A 15,121-nucleotide genomic window follows, 5' to 3' on the forward strand; every position below is an offset into this window, starting at 1 on the left:
GGAAGTCAGTGGAAGAGGCACAAATTCTCCCACCCACTAAACTGATGAGTGCGCAGGAACACCTACTCTGCCATCCTGTGTGGTTATCATTCATCGGTTTGAGGGGATAGGATTGCGATGGGTGCAAGGAAGCAAATTTCATATCCGTAACACCACCTAGCATAATCTTGCTGAGGCACATTGCAACTGCAGTGATGCCAGAATTGCTCATTTGGATCTCACAGGGCCAACCATCAAATACGCACGTCACTTTACAAAGACAAGGCGTTGAGCTACAACCTGGAACCTGCATGAGCATTATTTAAAATGGAGCTTCCCAAACTGGGTTCTTCAGAACCCGAGAGTGGGGGCTGGAGACAGCCAGGGTTGCAACGGGCTATGGGGGTTCAAGAGGAGCAAAGCCATGGCGGGGGCGGGTTCTGGGGCCCAAGAGCAGCCAGGGCCAGGGCCGAGGGGGGACATCTGGGGGCCCAAGGGAGCACAATGGTGCCGGGGCCTTGGGGGAACTGGGCTGTGTGGGTCCAAGAGGAATTGGGGCCGTGGGAGGCTGAGAAGAGCAGGGAATGTGGGGTGCCAAGAGGAGTCAAGAGGTGGGTGAGAGAGGTGGGTGTGGGTGAGGGTGTGAGAGAGGCTGTAAGTGAGGGTGAATTTGTTGTAGTTAGGAGGCAATAATTTTGATCTTTCCATTGCCATAGTCAGAAAACATTTCTTCTGACAATGGTAAATTTCTTAATGTACTATTGGAATAATATATGCACACTGTGAGCTATATAAAATGTTTTGTTGTTTTTTACTTTGCTTCCTAATAGGCAAGAAATTGGGCTTTACTATTAACAACGGCAAATTTCATAATGTGTCACTGGGACAGGGCCAGGAGATAGTGGCAGAACATGCTTTAGATGAAGCAGCTGAAGGTGGACACTGGGTTATTCTGCAGGTATTGAACATAAGAACATAAGAACTAGGAACAGGAGTAGGCCATCTGGCCCCTCGAGCCTGCTCCGCCATTTAATGAGATCATGGCTGATCTTTGTGGACTCAGCTCCACCCTCCGGCCCGTACACCATATCTCCGAATCCCTTTATTCTTTAGAAAGGTATCTATCTTTTTCTTAAAAATGTTTAAAGAAGGAGCCTCAACTGCTTCACTGGGCATGGAATTCCAGAGATTCACAACCCTTTGGGTGAAGAAGTTCCTCCTACACTCCATCCTAAATCTACTTCCCCTTATTTTGAGGCTATGCCCCCTAGTTCTGCTTTCCCCGACCAGTGGAAACAACCTGCCCGCATCTATCCTATCTATTCCCTTCATAATTGTATATGTTTCAATAAGATCCCCCCGCATCCTTCTAAACTCCAATGAGTACAGTCCCAGTCTACTCAACCTCACGTCATAATCTAATCCCCTCAACTCTGGGATCAACCTAGTGAATCTCCTCTGCACTCCCTCCAGTGCCAATATGTCCTTTCTCAGGTAAGGAGACCAAAACTGAACACAATACTCCAGATGCGGCCTCACCAACACCCTATACAATTGCAGCATAACCTCCCTAGTCTTGAACTCCATCCCTTATACTATTAATTAAATGAAGTTCGAACACTCTATTGAGCTACAGATAATAATTAAGTAATATTGAATCTGTCTTACAGTACTCAATAATCTAAATAGTCACAAACTACACTATGATCTAGTGTAAACTCTGTCTAATCTAATCTTCTAATGCTATCACCATGCTTTCTCTTTATGCTACTCCTTCCAGCTTCTCCCAGAGTTCCCTCAGAGTCTAACTTAAATACAGAGAAGTAGTAACGTCCTCTAGTGTTTGATTTACACTGAGATGTAATTATTAACCCTTCACTAACCTGACTATATACATATCATTACAGAAGTGTTACTGCACCACATAGAATAGAATAGAACATTACAGTGCAGTACAGGCCCTTCGGCCCTCGATGTTGCGCCAGGAGTGATCACTGATCAAACAGACAGTTTTTATGGTAAAACAAATTTTAAACACAGAATTAAAACACAATAACAAAGGAATAGCTTACATTTAACAGTTACAACATATTACTTATTTTCTAACCCTGCATCTTATATAAATATATTCCAACATATCTTGAATACCACTCATGGATAAAATCAACAACAAGGGTTTCCGCTTGCTTATATTGGTACAAAGCCTAGAGAGAGTCCTTCAAGAGCAAACTGAATACTGTCCAGCTTGGTGTTCCAGAAACAACTGTGAAACCTCACATTAACTATTCCACCTGCAATCAAAAAGCACACCACATTCTTGTGCCTTGTTACAAAAGGTTACATTGCCCTGTCAATGATTCCCTCCTTTTGTGATTGCAGCAAAAATACTAAATTCAAATTTCAAAATATGGAAATTTCTCAAATTCGTCATAATTCAGTGCAAGCCATTCAGAGCCATTCATGATCCAGTTGATTTGCAGAGATCATTCAGCACCAGGCAACCTTTCTGGTGCAATTGTAAACATGTTAAGCTGCAGATCCTGCAGTACTGACAGGTATTGCCAAACCACCTCAGGAATCATTGCAATTTCAGCACTGACATGTCACAATCCACACTTCTTCATTTCAATTATTCGACATGTTCAGAATTCCCAAATATATATCAGTCCCCATCTCTTTGAAAGGAAAATAAAAGCAAAAAATATTGAAGCTAAGTACTGGAAGAGAATATAACACAAATGTTAAACTACAGGGCCAACAACCAACAAAACCAAATAATGCATGGAACATTCAGCCAGAATTATAATTAATCAATCTCTCCCTTTAAAAGACTAACAAATAGGCATCACTGCTTCCAATCCTACCATGTCCACCTTTGATGACTGACTCTCACCCAAAGTGTGAAATGCTGGCAATGTCTTGTTAAACCCCCTTGCAAATAAGCAAACCTGTCCATTCTGATAACAGAGGACATTGAAAGGTTAAGCATAAAACCAAGCACTTGAAGTTCCACACCCAATTTTCAATGTGGAATAGTATTAGTGCTATCCTGTTAAGGTCCTTTAGTCAGGTTGACACGTCGAACCATCATTAGGAATGTAGGTACATAGGACCTAGGAACAGGAGTAGGCCATTCGACCCTTTAAACCTGCTACACCATTCATTAAGATCATAACTAATCTGGTTGTGGTCTCAACTCCACTTTAATGTCTGCCCCCCATAAATCTTGACTCCAATGTCTATCCATGACCTAACCTTCACTGCTCTCTGAGGAATATTTAACACCCAGTCTTTTCATTCCTTGAGCCAGGTCTCTGTTATCTCCACAATATCATATTTCCACATTGCAATCTGTGCCTGCAGCTCCCCAATCTTATTTACAATACGTCATGCATTCATATACATGCACAGTAAGATTTCAACATCATTCCTTTCTCCCTAACTCCGACTTCACTCATTATTTTTTAGACTTGTGCTTTCTGTCCCAACCAGTATTTTATGCATCTTGGTATTCCTCCACAATATTTGTCTTGGTTCCACACCCCTGGCGACTTATTTTAACCCCCTCCCCCTGGTAGCACTAAATAAATGCCCTGCAAGGAACTCAGTCCCAGCTCTGTTCAGATGCAACCTGTCCTGCTTGTACAGGTGCCATCTCCCCCAGTTCCAGTGTGCCAGGAATCTAAATCCTTCCCTCCTGTATCATCTTTCCAGCCACCCATTCATCTGCCTTATCTACCTATTTCTATAATCACTTTCATGTGGTACTGGGAGTAATTCAGAGCTTCCTACCATTGAGGTCCTGCTTGCTACCTTTCTGCCTCACTCCCTAAATTCTGATTGCAGGACCCTATCCCTCTTCCTACCTAAGCCATTGGTACAAATGTGTACAACAATCTCTAGCTGGTCACCCTCCCCCAGAAGAATGCCCTGCAGCCAATCTGTGACAACCTTGACCCTGGCATCAGAGACGCAACATACCATCCTGGAGTCACATCTAGGGTCACATAAACATTTGTCTGTTCCCCTAACTAATGAATCCCATATCACCATTACTCTTCTTTTCTCAAATAAAGAGACCAAATCTGACAAAGTATTCCAGATGTTATCTCACCAATGCCCTGCATAGCTACAGTAAAACTTCCCTACTTTTATATTCCATTCCCCTTGCAATAAACACCAACATTCTATTTGCCTTCCTATTCACTTACTGTATCTTCGTGTTTTTTGTGATTCATCTGGTCGCGTTCACATTTTCCTACATTATACTCCATCTGCCAAAGTTTTTTCACTCACTTAGTCTCACTTTATCCCTTTGCAGACTCTAACTGTTCTTGACAACTTACTTTCCTCTTTTTAAAATAAATTTAGAGTACCCAATTATTTTTTTCAAATTAAGGGGCAATTTAGTGTGGCCAATCCACCGAGCCTGCACATCTTTAGGTTGTGGGGGTGAAACCCATGCAAACACGGGGAGAATGTGCAAACTCCACACGGTCAGTGACCCAGGGCTGGGATTGAACCTGGGACCTCGGTGCCGTGAGGCAGCAGTGCTAACCATGCTGCCCGACAACTTACTTTCCTAACTATCTTGGTGTCATCAGCAAATTTAACAACCATATTTTCAGGCCCTTCATTCAAATCATTGATGTAGATTGTAAATAGTTGGGGCCCCTGCACTGATCCCTGTGGTACTCCACAAGTTATCCTGAGAAAGATCTATTTATCTCTACATTCTGCTTCCTGTTAGCTAACCGCAGTATCCAGGAGGTTCAAACTTCTGTTGGAACTGACCATCCCCTGAAACCCAACCCCTCTGAACACCTGACCCCACCAACCAACTGACCACCCAAACCTCCACTCCACTTCTAACCACCCGACCAGCCAATCACCCCCTGCCCCCCTTGACTCTCCTGTACAATATATAATTTGTAAGATTATACTGCTTCTCATGAAATTATAGTCCCAGTGGGTGAAAATGTTGACAAACTTATAAGTTTTCCTGTATTCAACATTAAAGGTGGGCAGGGTACAGGAAATTACAGGTCCTCCAATTGTGGGGTTGTACATAATTTGCGCATTGATGTTATTGATTTTTTAATAACAAACAATTTGGCTGGAAATAAAGTATTGCTGTCTTTGGTGGTTCCAGATGCCCTGTTGAGGATGCAAAAATTATGGTTGTGCAGGAAATATCAAATGACTTAAAATAATCACTAGTGTCCTGTAATCCTCCTATGAAAATTACTTTTTCAACTGGAAGATGTATGCAGCGTCAGAAAATCAAACTGCTAATGATAAAATGACATTGGAGCATTGTGCTAAAGACAAAGTTAATGGCATGTGGGGGTAGATTAATGTTGTCTGAATTATACATGCAGACAGAACCTGAGCAAGGTGTTAACAAACAAGGTGATAACAACAGTACTGAACACTAATGATGAAACAAAGGCTCACGAGCAACCGCCACATCTACACAATCATGGCAAATACAGATACTTGATGGAAAATTAAAAGCTCTTCAGCGTGTGACACCCAAGGATTAACCATGAAACATTTAACAACTTAATGTCTGAGTCGCAAATATAAAGCAAGTATTGCAGCAATACACTCCACTGTCCTTACCAATTTATCTGGCTTTGCCACCTGAATATAAAATTATACTCGTTCTCTACATCGACATCAGCCAAAAGGAAGAGCTGACTAATAACTGGACTTTTTTGTCTGGGTCTATTGCTCTTCTACTTTTATTTTTCTTCAAATGTAACCAAATAGAGCAAGAGTTCAGGCCACTATTGCCGAGGGCTCCACACTACCACATCTATCTTCCCTTCCTCAACACTTACAGCATAAACATTTTTTTCAGCCATTAACTCAATAGACAAATTTTAAGCAACAAATGTTTATCTAAATAGTGCTGGATAATTAATGCCTCTAATATATTTCTAGAGAAGTTGATCAGTTCTTTATCTATTTACACCAAATCTTTTGCAGAACATTCATTTGGTCGCTAAATGGCTGGGTACTTTGGATAAGAAAGTGGAAAGTTATAGTTTGGGCAGTCATAGAGATTATCGTGTTTTTATGACTGCTGAACCAGCTGGAACACCTGATGCCCATATTATTCCACAGGGATTACTGGAAAATTCCATCAAAATTACCAATGAACCGCCGACTGGCATGTATGCTAACCTTCACAAAGCTTTGGATTTGTTTAACCAGGTATAAATAAAATAGGAATGTTCTTGCGCTTACTTGTGTCTTCATTATTGGGGCTGTTTTTCCGAATTCAAATATTAGATTTATTTTCTTTCATATTCCCATCAATTCAGTTATATCAATATTTGAAATTTAAAATAAATACACTACTAGTTGGATACAACTCATTTTGAAATATATATTTTCCGTTCTGTCACAAAGCAGAGGTAGTTTTATGTGACCTATCTTTGTATTATGTTCATGTTGATTATAAGCGATGTTGGATATTAAAAGTGAGGTATAGATTTAAGTGATTTTAATTTGGTGTTTCTGTGTAAGAAAGGGTTAAAACTTCAGCTGGGTCAATGTTAAAGAAAGGTATTTGCATGTATGGGGATTTTGGTTTTGTTTCAAACTTTGTTTGCATTGTACAGAGGCTTTAGAATGTAAAAAGCAAACAAGAGCTTAAAGAAAGATTGAGCTGTTGCTTTGCAATCAGGGCCACCTTTAAGTTAGAAAGATCTTTTAAATTTGATTTTAATTGGACCCAAGGCAGTAGGAGCTTAGCAGCTAGAGAAGAAAGAGCTCTCACCACTCTACTAGAAGCCGAGGCAGAGTAGAAATGCAGGACAATAGAGTAATGGAAAGAAAGCAAGTCCCAGAAACTAAAGAATAGCTAGTTCTAGATATCAGGGAATGAAAAGAGAAGTTCCAGGATGATTACAGTCAAAGGAACAAAAGGACTCTGAGACTTGAGCAAGATACTGTTAATTGAAGTTAAAGACAGAGCTGAAAAGTGCAGACCTGGTGAAGTTGGTAAGAGAGAAGCTAGATATCTGAAGAAATCCTAAGGTTGGTAAACTTAATACAGCCTGTAAAGCAATAGTGTACTATTTGTGGCTGGGTACCTGAGAGATTGTGTGAAAGTTTGAATGCACGTAGCAATTAAAGACCAAAATACTGAAAGGGGAGTTGGAAATCCTGGAAGTAGATCCTTGCTGAAAACAGCTGAACGTTTTGTTCAGAAGAAGATGCTGAGGTGGGTCTTTTCGAGAGTGGAGTTTGGAAACATTTGTGTGATAATCATCTGGGGGTATTTGAGGAGGAATACACTGAAGTTTGATAGCGTGACATCAGACACTTGGTTTTAGAGCAGAGAAAGTCTGACCAGAGTTGGACTATTGGTTTACAGGGACTGCTTATTTACTGGAAACATTGTAGCGGAAGATATATTTTGTAACCTGTGTTATCCATAGAACATGCATACATAGGGGAGGCAGCAGCGAGGTGATATTATCACTGGACTAGTAAACAAGAGACCCAGAGTCATGTTCTGGGCACCCAAGTTCGAATCCTGCCATGACAGATGGTGACATTTGAATTGAATAAAAATCTGGAATTGAAAGTCTAAAAGGTGACCACAAAACCATTGTTGTCGTAAAAACCCATCTGGTTCACAAATGTCCTTTAGGGAAGGAAATCTGTCCTCCTCACCTAGTCTGGCCTACATGTGACTCCAGATCCACAGCAATGTCGTTGACTCTTAAATGCCCTCAGGTATGGGCAATAAATGCTGGCCGAGCCAGCGACACCCACATCCCATGATGAATAAAAACAAACACGTGAAGAGATAGGTGGGATGAAGGAGTATTGTATTATAGTCAAATGTTTCATGCTGATTAATTTTTTTGTTGCTGTTAAAAGCTAATTGGCAGTCTTGTTACTCTGTTCATCTATATTTTCAAAAGAAAGTAAATGTTACAGGGGACGTTTCAGTGACCGCATTGCGCCCGGTGTGGATCCGGGCGGTGCGAGTGAATAGCGAGAGAGGGTAAAATCGAGATTCACACTGGACGTGAACCATTTTGCGATTCTAGCACTCAATGCTAAGTTCTGATCTCGCCCAAAAATGGCGAGAATATCGTTAACCCTAATTTGCAATCATTTCAATCTCATCAACAAGATTGAAGTTGAAAACAGCAGCATCCTGAGAATTACCAGGCTCCCCAGCGGGAAGTCACGCAGGCATCGTTTAGTATTCCTTCAACAATGTGTAGCTGGCGCAATGGCTTCTGAGGGGAACTGACGTGGTGAGTAACCATTTCCATTTTACGTCATGCCGCTCCTGAGTACTGGAGCTGCTGCCCCAATGCTCGGGGGGCCTTCAGGGAGATTGGGCTTGGTCGAGGGGCTGAAGCGTTCAAGGTCTGGGGTCGCCCCAGGGCCGAAGGGGGGGGGGGGGCTGTGAGGCCTTCAAGCCATCTTTAAATATTGTCGGGACCCATAACATGGGGAAATCACAGCTGCTGCTTATCTGTCGTGCCAAACCCCCCTAGTACAGAGCCCTGCTGCAGCTCCTCTCCCGCAAGTCAATTTCACCCCCTTTGACTGTGAACATCCTCCAGTTTCCCAGCCGAAGGCTATTTCAAATGACGAATTAGCCTCATTAGTTGTGAGAGCACTTCACTCTCCTGAACTCTCAAGTGCCTCCTCGAGAGCTCAGGTGCCATGCCTCAAAGGGTGATTAGTGTATTGCATGTCCAGAAAGCTTTGATGCCTGAACAGTGTGCCTGAACTCTAGGAGCATCAGCACCATAGAAGCAGCTGCCAACAATCAAACACTACAGAGCAGGGCTTCACCACTGAGAATTTTCTTGTGGTCAGAGAGTAAGTGTGTGGATGAGCGGAGGGCAGCTGAGCATGTCCTCCGCAATGTTCCCGGCCGAGGTCTGGGGTCTAGGGGTTCCTGATGTGGCCGGGGGTGAGTGTGCAGAGCAAGGTTTGCCAGCACAACTGTTTCACTGATGGCATCTGAGAGAAGATGGGACAGTGATGGTAAGAATGGGTGAGGCTTGGAGGATTTGAGGGTCTTGGGATGATTGCCGGTCACCCCCCTGCTCCAATTCCTTCCAGATAAACCATGTTTGCTGGTGTTGATTCCGCAGACACTGCCCTCGCGTTGCTTGTGGCAGCCGAGGTGGGCAGTCACTGTCAAAGGCAGCAACGCCAACTTAGGCTGGAGGTGGCATCCCATGCCACCTATCAGGCTGAGGAGGGACCCAAAATGAGAGGCCAGCGATGGCCCAACTTATACAGGTGTCGTTCATCATTCCATGAGCTGACAGACCTTAGAAGACCTCACCTAAATGAGGAACAGTGCGGCACCTGTGCCATGCCCTTGTGGAGAAGGGGGAATACATGCTCCCGATGGCCATTAAGGCCATCACAGCCCTAAACCTTTACACCACTGGGTCATTCCAGAGCTCGAGTAGCATCTTGCAGTCATCAGCCTACAGGTGCATCCGGGATGTGGCAGTGTTCTGTATGCCTGGGCATCAGACTATATCACCTTCGACCTGGACCCGTCCCACCAAGTTGTCCGGGCTGCAGGATTCACATGCCCCAGTCCAGGGAGCGATTGATGGCACGCATGTCGCCCTGCGAGCACCGGGTAATCAGGGAGTATATTAACAGGAAGGGATTCCACTCCCTGAATGTTCCGATCTTGTGCAACCACTGCCTCAGAATCATGCACATGTGTGCCCGCTAGCTTCGGGGTGCACATAGCTACATCCTAGGGCACCCGGAGATCCCCGGTGTCTTTGAGGACCACCCTAGGATGACGGGTTTGCTCATAGGGGATATGAGGTCATGGCTGATGACGCCAGTGCGGAGGCTAAGACTGAGGCAGAGACCCTATCCAAATAGGCTCACACTGCCACCCATGCTGTTGTAAGTGGTGCATTGGACTGCTCAAAATGAGGTTCCGATGCCTTGACAGCTTTGGTGGTGCCTTGCAATACACCCCCAAGAGGGTATCCCACTTTGTGGTGATCTGCTTTTCCCTCCACAATCTAGCACAGCAGTGGAGTGACATGCTGGAGGGTGAAGAGGCGGAGGGACATACAGCCTCGAATGAGGAGGAGGATGAGGTGAACTAGGAGGGGCTGGAGCTCCAGCCTGAGGGGGAACTGGATAATGGAGGACAGGCGAAAAGGGTCCGACATGCCAGGGGGATCGGGGAGGCCCTCATCATCTCCAGGTTCTGCTAGAATGAGGTGTGACATATGCTCAACATCTTCCCCCATCCCCCCTTTCCCTCTCTCCGTCCCTCATTCCCATTCCTCCCCATTCACTGCCCCCTCATCCCACCACCAACTCCACAACCACTCTGTTTCCCCCCCCCTCCAAGGACCTATGTAACATCAGTCCAGGGTGATGGGCCTATGTTGGCACCGTCAGCGGGTTGCCATACAAGGCAGGAGGGTAATAATAACTCGCTGTGAGGAAAGCTCTGGTGCTCCTCGGTTTTTGCTGAAATCTGACTCCAACCTTTCTGCTGCCACTGCACTCACACCCATCCTCTGAACAAGGTCTGCCCGCACTGTTCCTGGGGACGGGGGAGCGGAGGGAGACAGGGGCTGAGGGTGTGTGCAGGCCCCCTGAGACAGAGGCTTCACATGTATGAGGTGTAACATATTTTAATAGTGAACATTTTACTGTGATTTCATTTGATTTGATTTATCTGGGACAGATTTCCATTCCCCCTAGCTACAGATAGTGACCCCCTACCCCAGTACCCACACGCTACACCTCGCTCTTCCTTAATCTTCCGTGGTGTAGTGCTACATCTAGGTGTGTTCCCAGGATGCACATCAGAGGTGGGGAAGCCTGCTGCTTTTCGTGCCCTGTGCCCTTTGTCGGTTGTCTTCTGGAGGGCCCTGGCCAATTTACCGGTGTCACTTGCGTCACTGTGCCACCTTGTTGTGCTCGCTGCCTTTGAGATGCCGGTGTTGGGGGTGGGGGGATTCATAATACTGGGGACCGCCATCATCTCCTTGGTGGCAGGTCCTGGGTTGGCCTCTAAAAGCGTTTCCTCCTCCCTGACGGTGCCCTTGAGCCCTGGGGGCCTCCATGGGATGGAGGGGCAGCTGGAGTGAGCTCCAGAGGCTACTGAGTCGTCTGGCGCTGCCAGTCCTGGAGGCTCCCCATTGTCTGCACCATGGTGTCGACGCACTTAGTGATGGTTCTCAGTGACTGGGCTATGCTCTGCAGGTGGCAATGTCCACCTGCATCTAGGACCTGACTCTCAGAGACTGGGATTTGATTTTGAAGCCCTCAGCCGTGGTCTTCACAGACGGAACCATGCCTTGGATGTCATCACTCAAGACCCGGACGTCATTCTCCAGCTTTTCCACTGTGGTCACCACCCTAGCAATGTTGGCCTCGGTGCCATGCACTGTCGGCACTATCTCCTGTGCCTGAAGTCTTTGGGACTCCTCCAATCGGCCATGCAGTCGCTGAAATATCGCTAACCCCCTCCTAAATCTCACGGCTGTATCTTATCATCTGCATCAGCTCTGGGAGAACTTTGTCCAGCTGCTCGGCATCTGGCTGGGACCCAGCTGTGTCCTGGGATCCAGCAGATCTACGGCTTCTGACTCCCTTGGATGTTCCTGCCTCCACCTGATGTGCATCAGCAATTACGTGGTGGTCACCAGATTGTGCCCTAAAAGCCTGTCCACTAATGTCACCCACCGAGATGTGTGTCACTGTGTTGGTGGAAGGTGCGAGTGATAACTGTGATGCCTCGCCGGTGGTCTCCTCAGAGCACTCCTCCGAGGTGTTCTCATTGATGGCGGCAGGGGAGAACGACTCCAGATGGCCTTGCCACCCTGAGATCCTGCGAGACAATGGACATGTGGTCAGTGAGAGGGAAGGATCATTCTGTCTGACACAAACAACTCACTTGAAAAACATCATCTGGGTGAAGGGGCAGTGGATCCTCATCTCTCTGGCGCAGGCCAACCACATCGTTGGTGACTGCTCTCTCCTCGGCCAACCCTGTGATTTCCAGGGCCCGTTCCTCATAGTGGGTGAGGACTCTAATCTCTGGAATTCCTCCCCCTGTCTTGGCCCTTTCCCATTTATTATGGGCTATCTTCTCCTGCGGGGACAAAGAGAGGACATTGGGAGCCGCACGCTTGTTGGGTCAGAGGGCCGATAGAAGGCGGCATGAGTGGGTGCCGCACCTAGACGTTAAGGGTTGTGCTGGTGAGTGCCAGAGGGTTCTAGGGAACACACTTGAAGATCGGCCGGGATTCTCCAAACCCATGCCTGGTTGTTGATGGCGAAAATTCCCGCCATGCCACTCCGAGGCCGGGACGCGATTCTCCGGCAAACGGAGATTCGGCGGTGGTCGCGCGCGCGGTCGACGCAGCGCTGGCCGGGGGTAGTTGAATGAGGCTCCTGAGGCGATTCTCTGCGGTCGACCGGCCGAGTTCCCACCGAGTTCCGCCGACATGGTTCACATATGGTACCACCCGGCGGGAGCTCGGACCCGCAGCTGCGGTGGCCGTGGTGGGGGTGGGGGTGGGGGTGGGGGGGGGAACAGTGCTGCCCGCACTGACAACCACTGCCGTGGCTGACCAGGCAGCATTGCTGACCCTGCTGCTGGTCCTCCGACCCCTTCCGGGGACAGGGTGCCCGCCTCTCATCAACAGCATTGAGAAGCCTGGCCAAGTCGGCATCCCCAAAGCGATGGAGTGGGAGGCAGCGCTTCAAAGCAGCTGCCCCTTGTTAGCGGCGAACAGCTGAACCGCGAGTCGATCAAATCAGACAATGAGGGAGCCAGTAATGTCGAGATTCTCGTGGGGACTGATTTTTGCCACCAAGTGCCATTGAATACGAGTCACGATCTCGCCAATGTGCCCGTCACAAAACTCCCTGACAACGCACCCAAAACCGAAATTTAATTTTGCTCTGCGAAATCGCACCCACAGTCTTTTGAGCCAGCATTCTATTCTGGGACCTTCCCATCCCCTAATAACATCATCTGGGATCATAACAGTACTTACATTTACAAAAAGTCAGTTTTTTTTAAAAGAATAAATATTAAGCTATACTGCATAGCTTTAGATTTTTTTTAAATTCAGTGCTGGTGAGTCTAACATTTGATGCCCATCCCTAAATGCCCTTCAGATGGGTGATGATCCGCCTTCTTGAAGATAATTGAGTAATTGGTACTAAATAAAATAACAAAGAAATTGACAAAAGCTGCAAAAGCGACATGGAAAACAAATCATTTCACGGAGCAAGTGGCTAAGGCCTGGAATGCATTGCCTGCGATTATGATGGAGATAGGTACAATCAGAGCATTCAAAAGGGAATTAGATTGTTATCTGAAAAGGAAGAATGTACAGGAGTACGAGGAGAAGGCAGAAGAAAGACACTAATTGTTCATTCAGAGAACTGGTGCAAACACTTTGGGCCAAATGGCCTCCTTCTGCGTTGTAACCTATTTGTGGTTCCGAACGGTTTCCTAGGCTATTTCAATAGACAGGTAAGAGTCCGCTGCATTGCTGTGTGTCTGAGGTCACACAAAGGACAGACCGGGGTGGGGGGATTCTTCGTCTCGCCAGCCACCCAATGGGGTTTCCCATTGTGGGCACCCCCACTCCGTCGGGAAATCTGCGGGCGTGAGTGCACTGCTGGCGAAGCGGAGAATCACGCCGATGGAGAATCCAGCTCCAGACGTTTGGCAAACCCCATGAGAGTACGGTAAGACAAATATTTGTATTGTATTTGCTGTAATAGGTTTTTTTTGTTGAGACCTTTAAACAACAATAATCTTTTTAATATTAGGAATATTCTTGCTATTATCATTAATTTTTATTTACAGAGACTTTATTTAATTCATGTTAATGTAGGACACCTTGGAGATGTGTTCCAAAGAATCGGAATTTAAGTGCATCCTTTTTGCTCTCTGTTATTTTCATGCCGTGGTTGCTGAGAGGCGCAAATTTGGAGCACAAGGATGGAACAGAGCCTACCCATTTAACAATGGAGATCTTACAATTTCTGTTTATGTACTGTTCAACTACTTGGAAGCAAATCCTAAGGTACAGTTTACTACTTGTGCAGATCTTGCTCATATGATGGAAGAAAAAGAAAAATTTACTTCAATCTGCAACATGCTAAATTTCATAAAGAAAGTGACAAATGTTAATGCTGGGGAGTGACTGGATGGTGGAATTTAACACACAATTTATTTCCTCTGATTCCGTTGCCTTCTAAAACATTTTAGTAGATGACTAGGGGTAGAAATAGATGAAAGAAAGTAGGGAAAAGAGTGGGGCATGGAAGCAACTGTACAATGGGAACCTGTTTTAAACCTTAAATATCATCAGGTCCTGACCGCAGTCTTAATTGCTGCTCAGAGTGGGTTTTGTCTGGCAGAAAGCCATCAGAAAGAGGAGCTGGAGCCAGAAAAAGATCAGAAAGGTAAAGTGCATGTTTTCTGTCATTTCCTTATGGGTCAGGAAGCAGTACGCTGCTTTTATAATGTACAGAGAAATAACAGATTAAGTTCATTAGTGAGGAAGAAGGAGTTTATAAATATAAGCAGAGTGTTCAAAAGCCAGGAATTATGCCAAACATACATTCAACTCATTCAGCTTCAGTTAGGATACAGGTTGCAATCGAACCAAATGGGAACAATGTCCGATAGCAAGCACATTTAGCCGCAAGTTTCTCTTGTAGTGCCAAGAAACACAACGCTACCTAATGCGACTCCAGTTAGATACGGGGCCTTAGCGGGGGACGTGTGGATGAGGCCACACTTAGTCCTGTTTCCTGCACTCAGTGCAGGGAGAGATCGGGATACCATTTTTAAGAGCACTGGCTCTTGGAAAGAGCACCCAACCTAAGCCCACACCTCCACCCTATCCCCGTAACCCAGTAACCCCACCTAACCTTTTTGAACACTAAGGGCAAATTAGCATGGCCAATCCACCTAACCTGCGCCTCTTTGGACTGTGGGAGGAAATCGGAGCATCCGGAGGAAACCCACGCAGACACGGGGAGAACGTGCAGACTCCGCAGAGTTAGTGACCCAAGCCGGGAATCGAACCTGGGACCCTGGCGCTATGAAGCAACAGTGCTA

At 46.0% G+C, this 15,121-nt stretch overlaps 1 protein-coding gene across 1 annotated transcript in view; it reads left to right on the forward strand.

Annotated features, from left to right (window-relative positions):
- LOC140395604 (dynein axonemal heavy chain 17-like) overlaps positions 1-15,121 on the forward strand; it is an 896,966-nt gene that overhangs the window by 859,874 nt on the left and 21,971 nt on the right. The window contains exons 73-75 of the mRNA XM_072483576.1: positions 810-937; positions 5,974-6,201; positions 13,887-14,078. Of these exons, the coding sequence (XP_072339677.1) occupies positions 810-937; positions 5,974-6,201; positions 13,887-14,078 (548 nt within the window). The remainder of the gene's footprint in view (positions 1-809; positions 938-5,973; positions 6,202-13,886; positions 14,079-15,121) is intronic.

This window comes from Scyliorhinus torazame, chromosome 18, assembly GCF_047496885.1.
Source record: "Scyliorhinus torazame isolate Kashiwa2021f chromosome 18, sScyTor2.1, whole genome shotgun sequence".
NCBI classification, from domain to species: domain Eukaryota; kingdom Metazoa; phylum Chordata; class Chondrichthyes; order Carcharhiniformes; family Scyliorhinidae; genus Scyliorhinus; species Scyliorhinus torazame.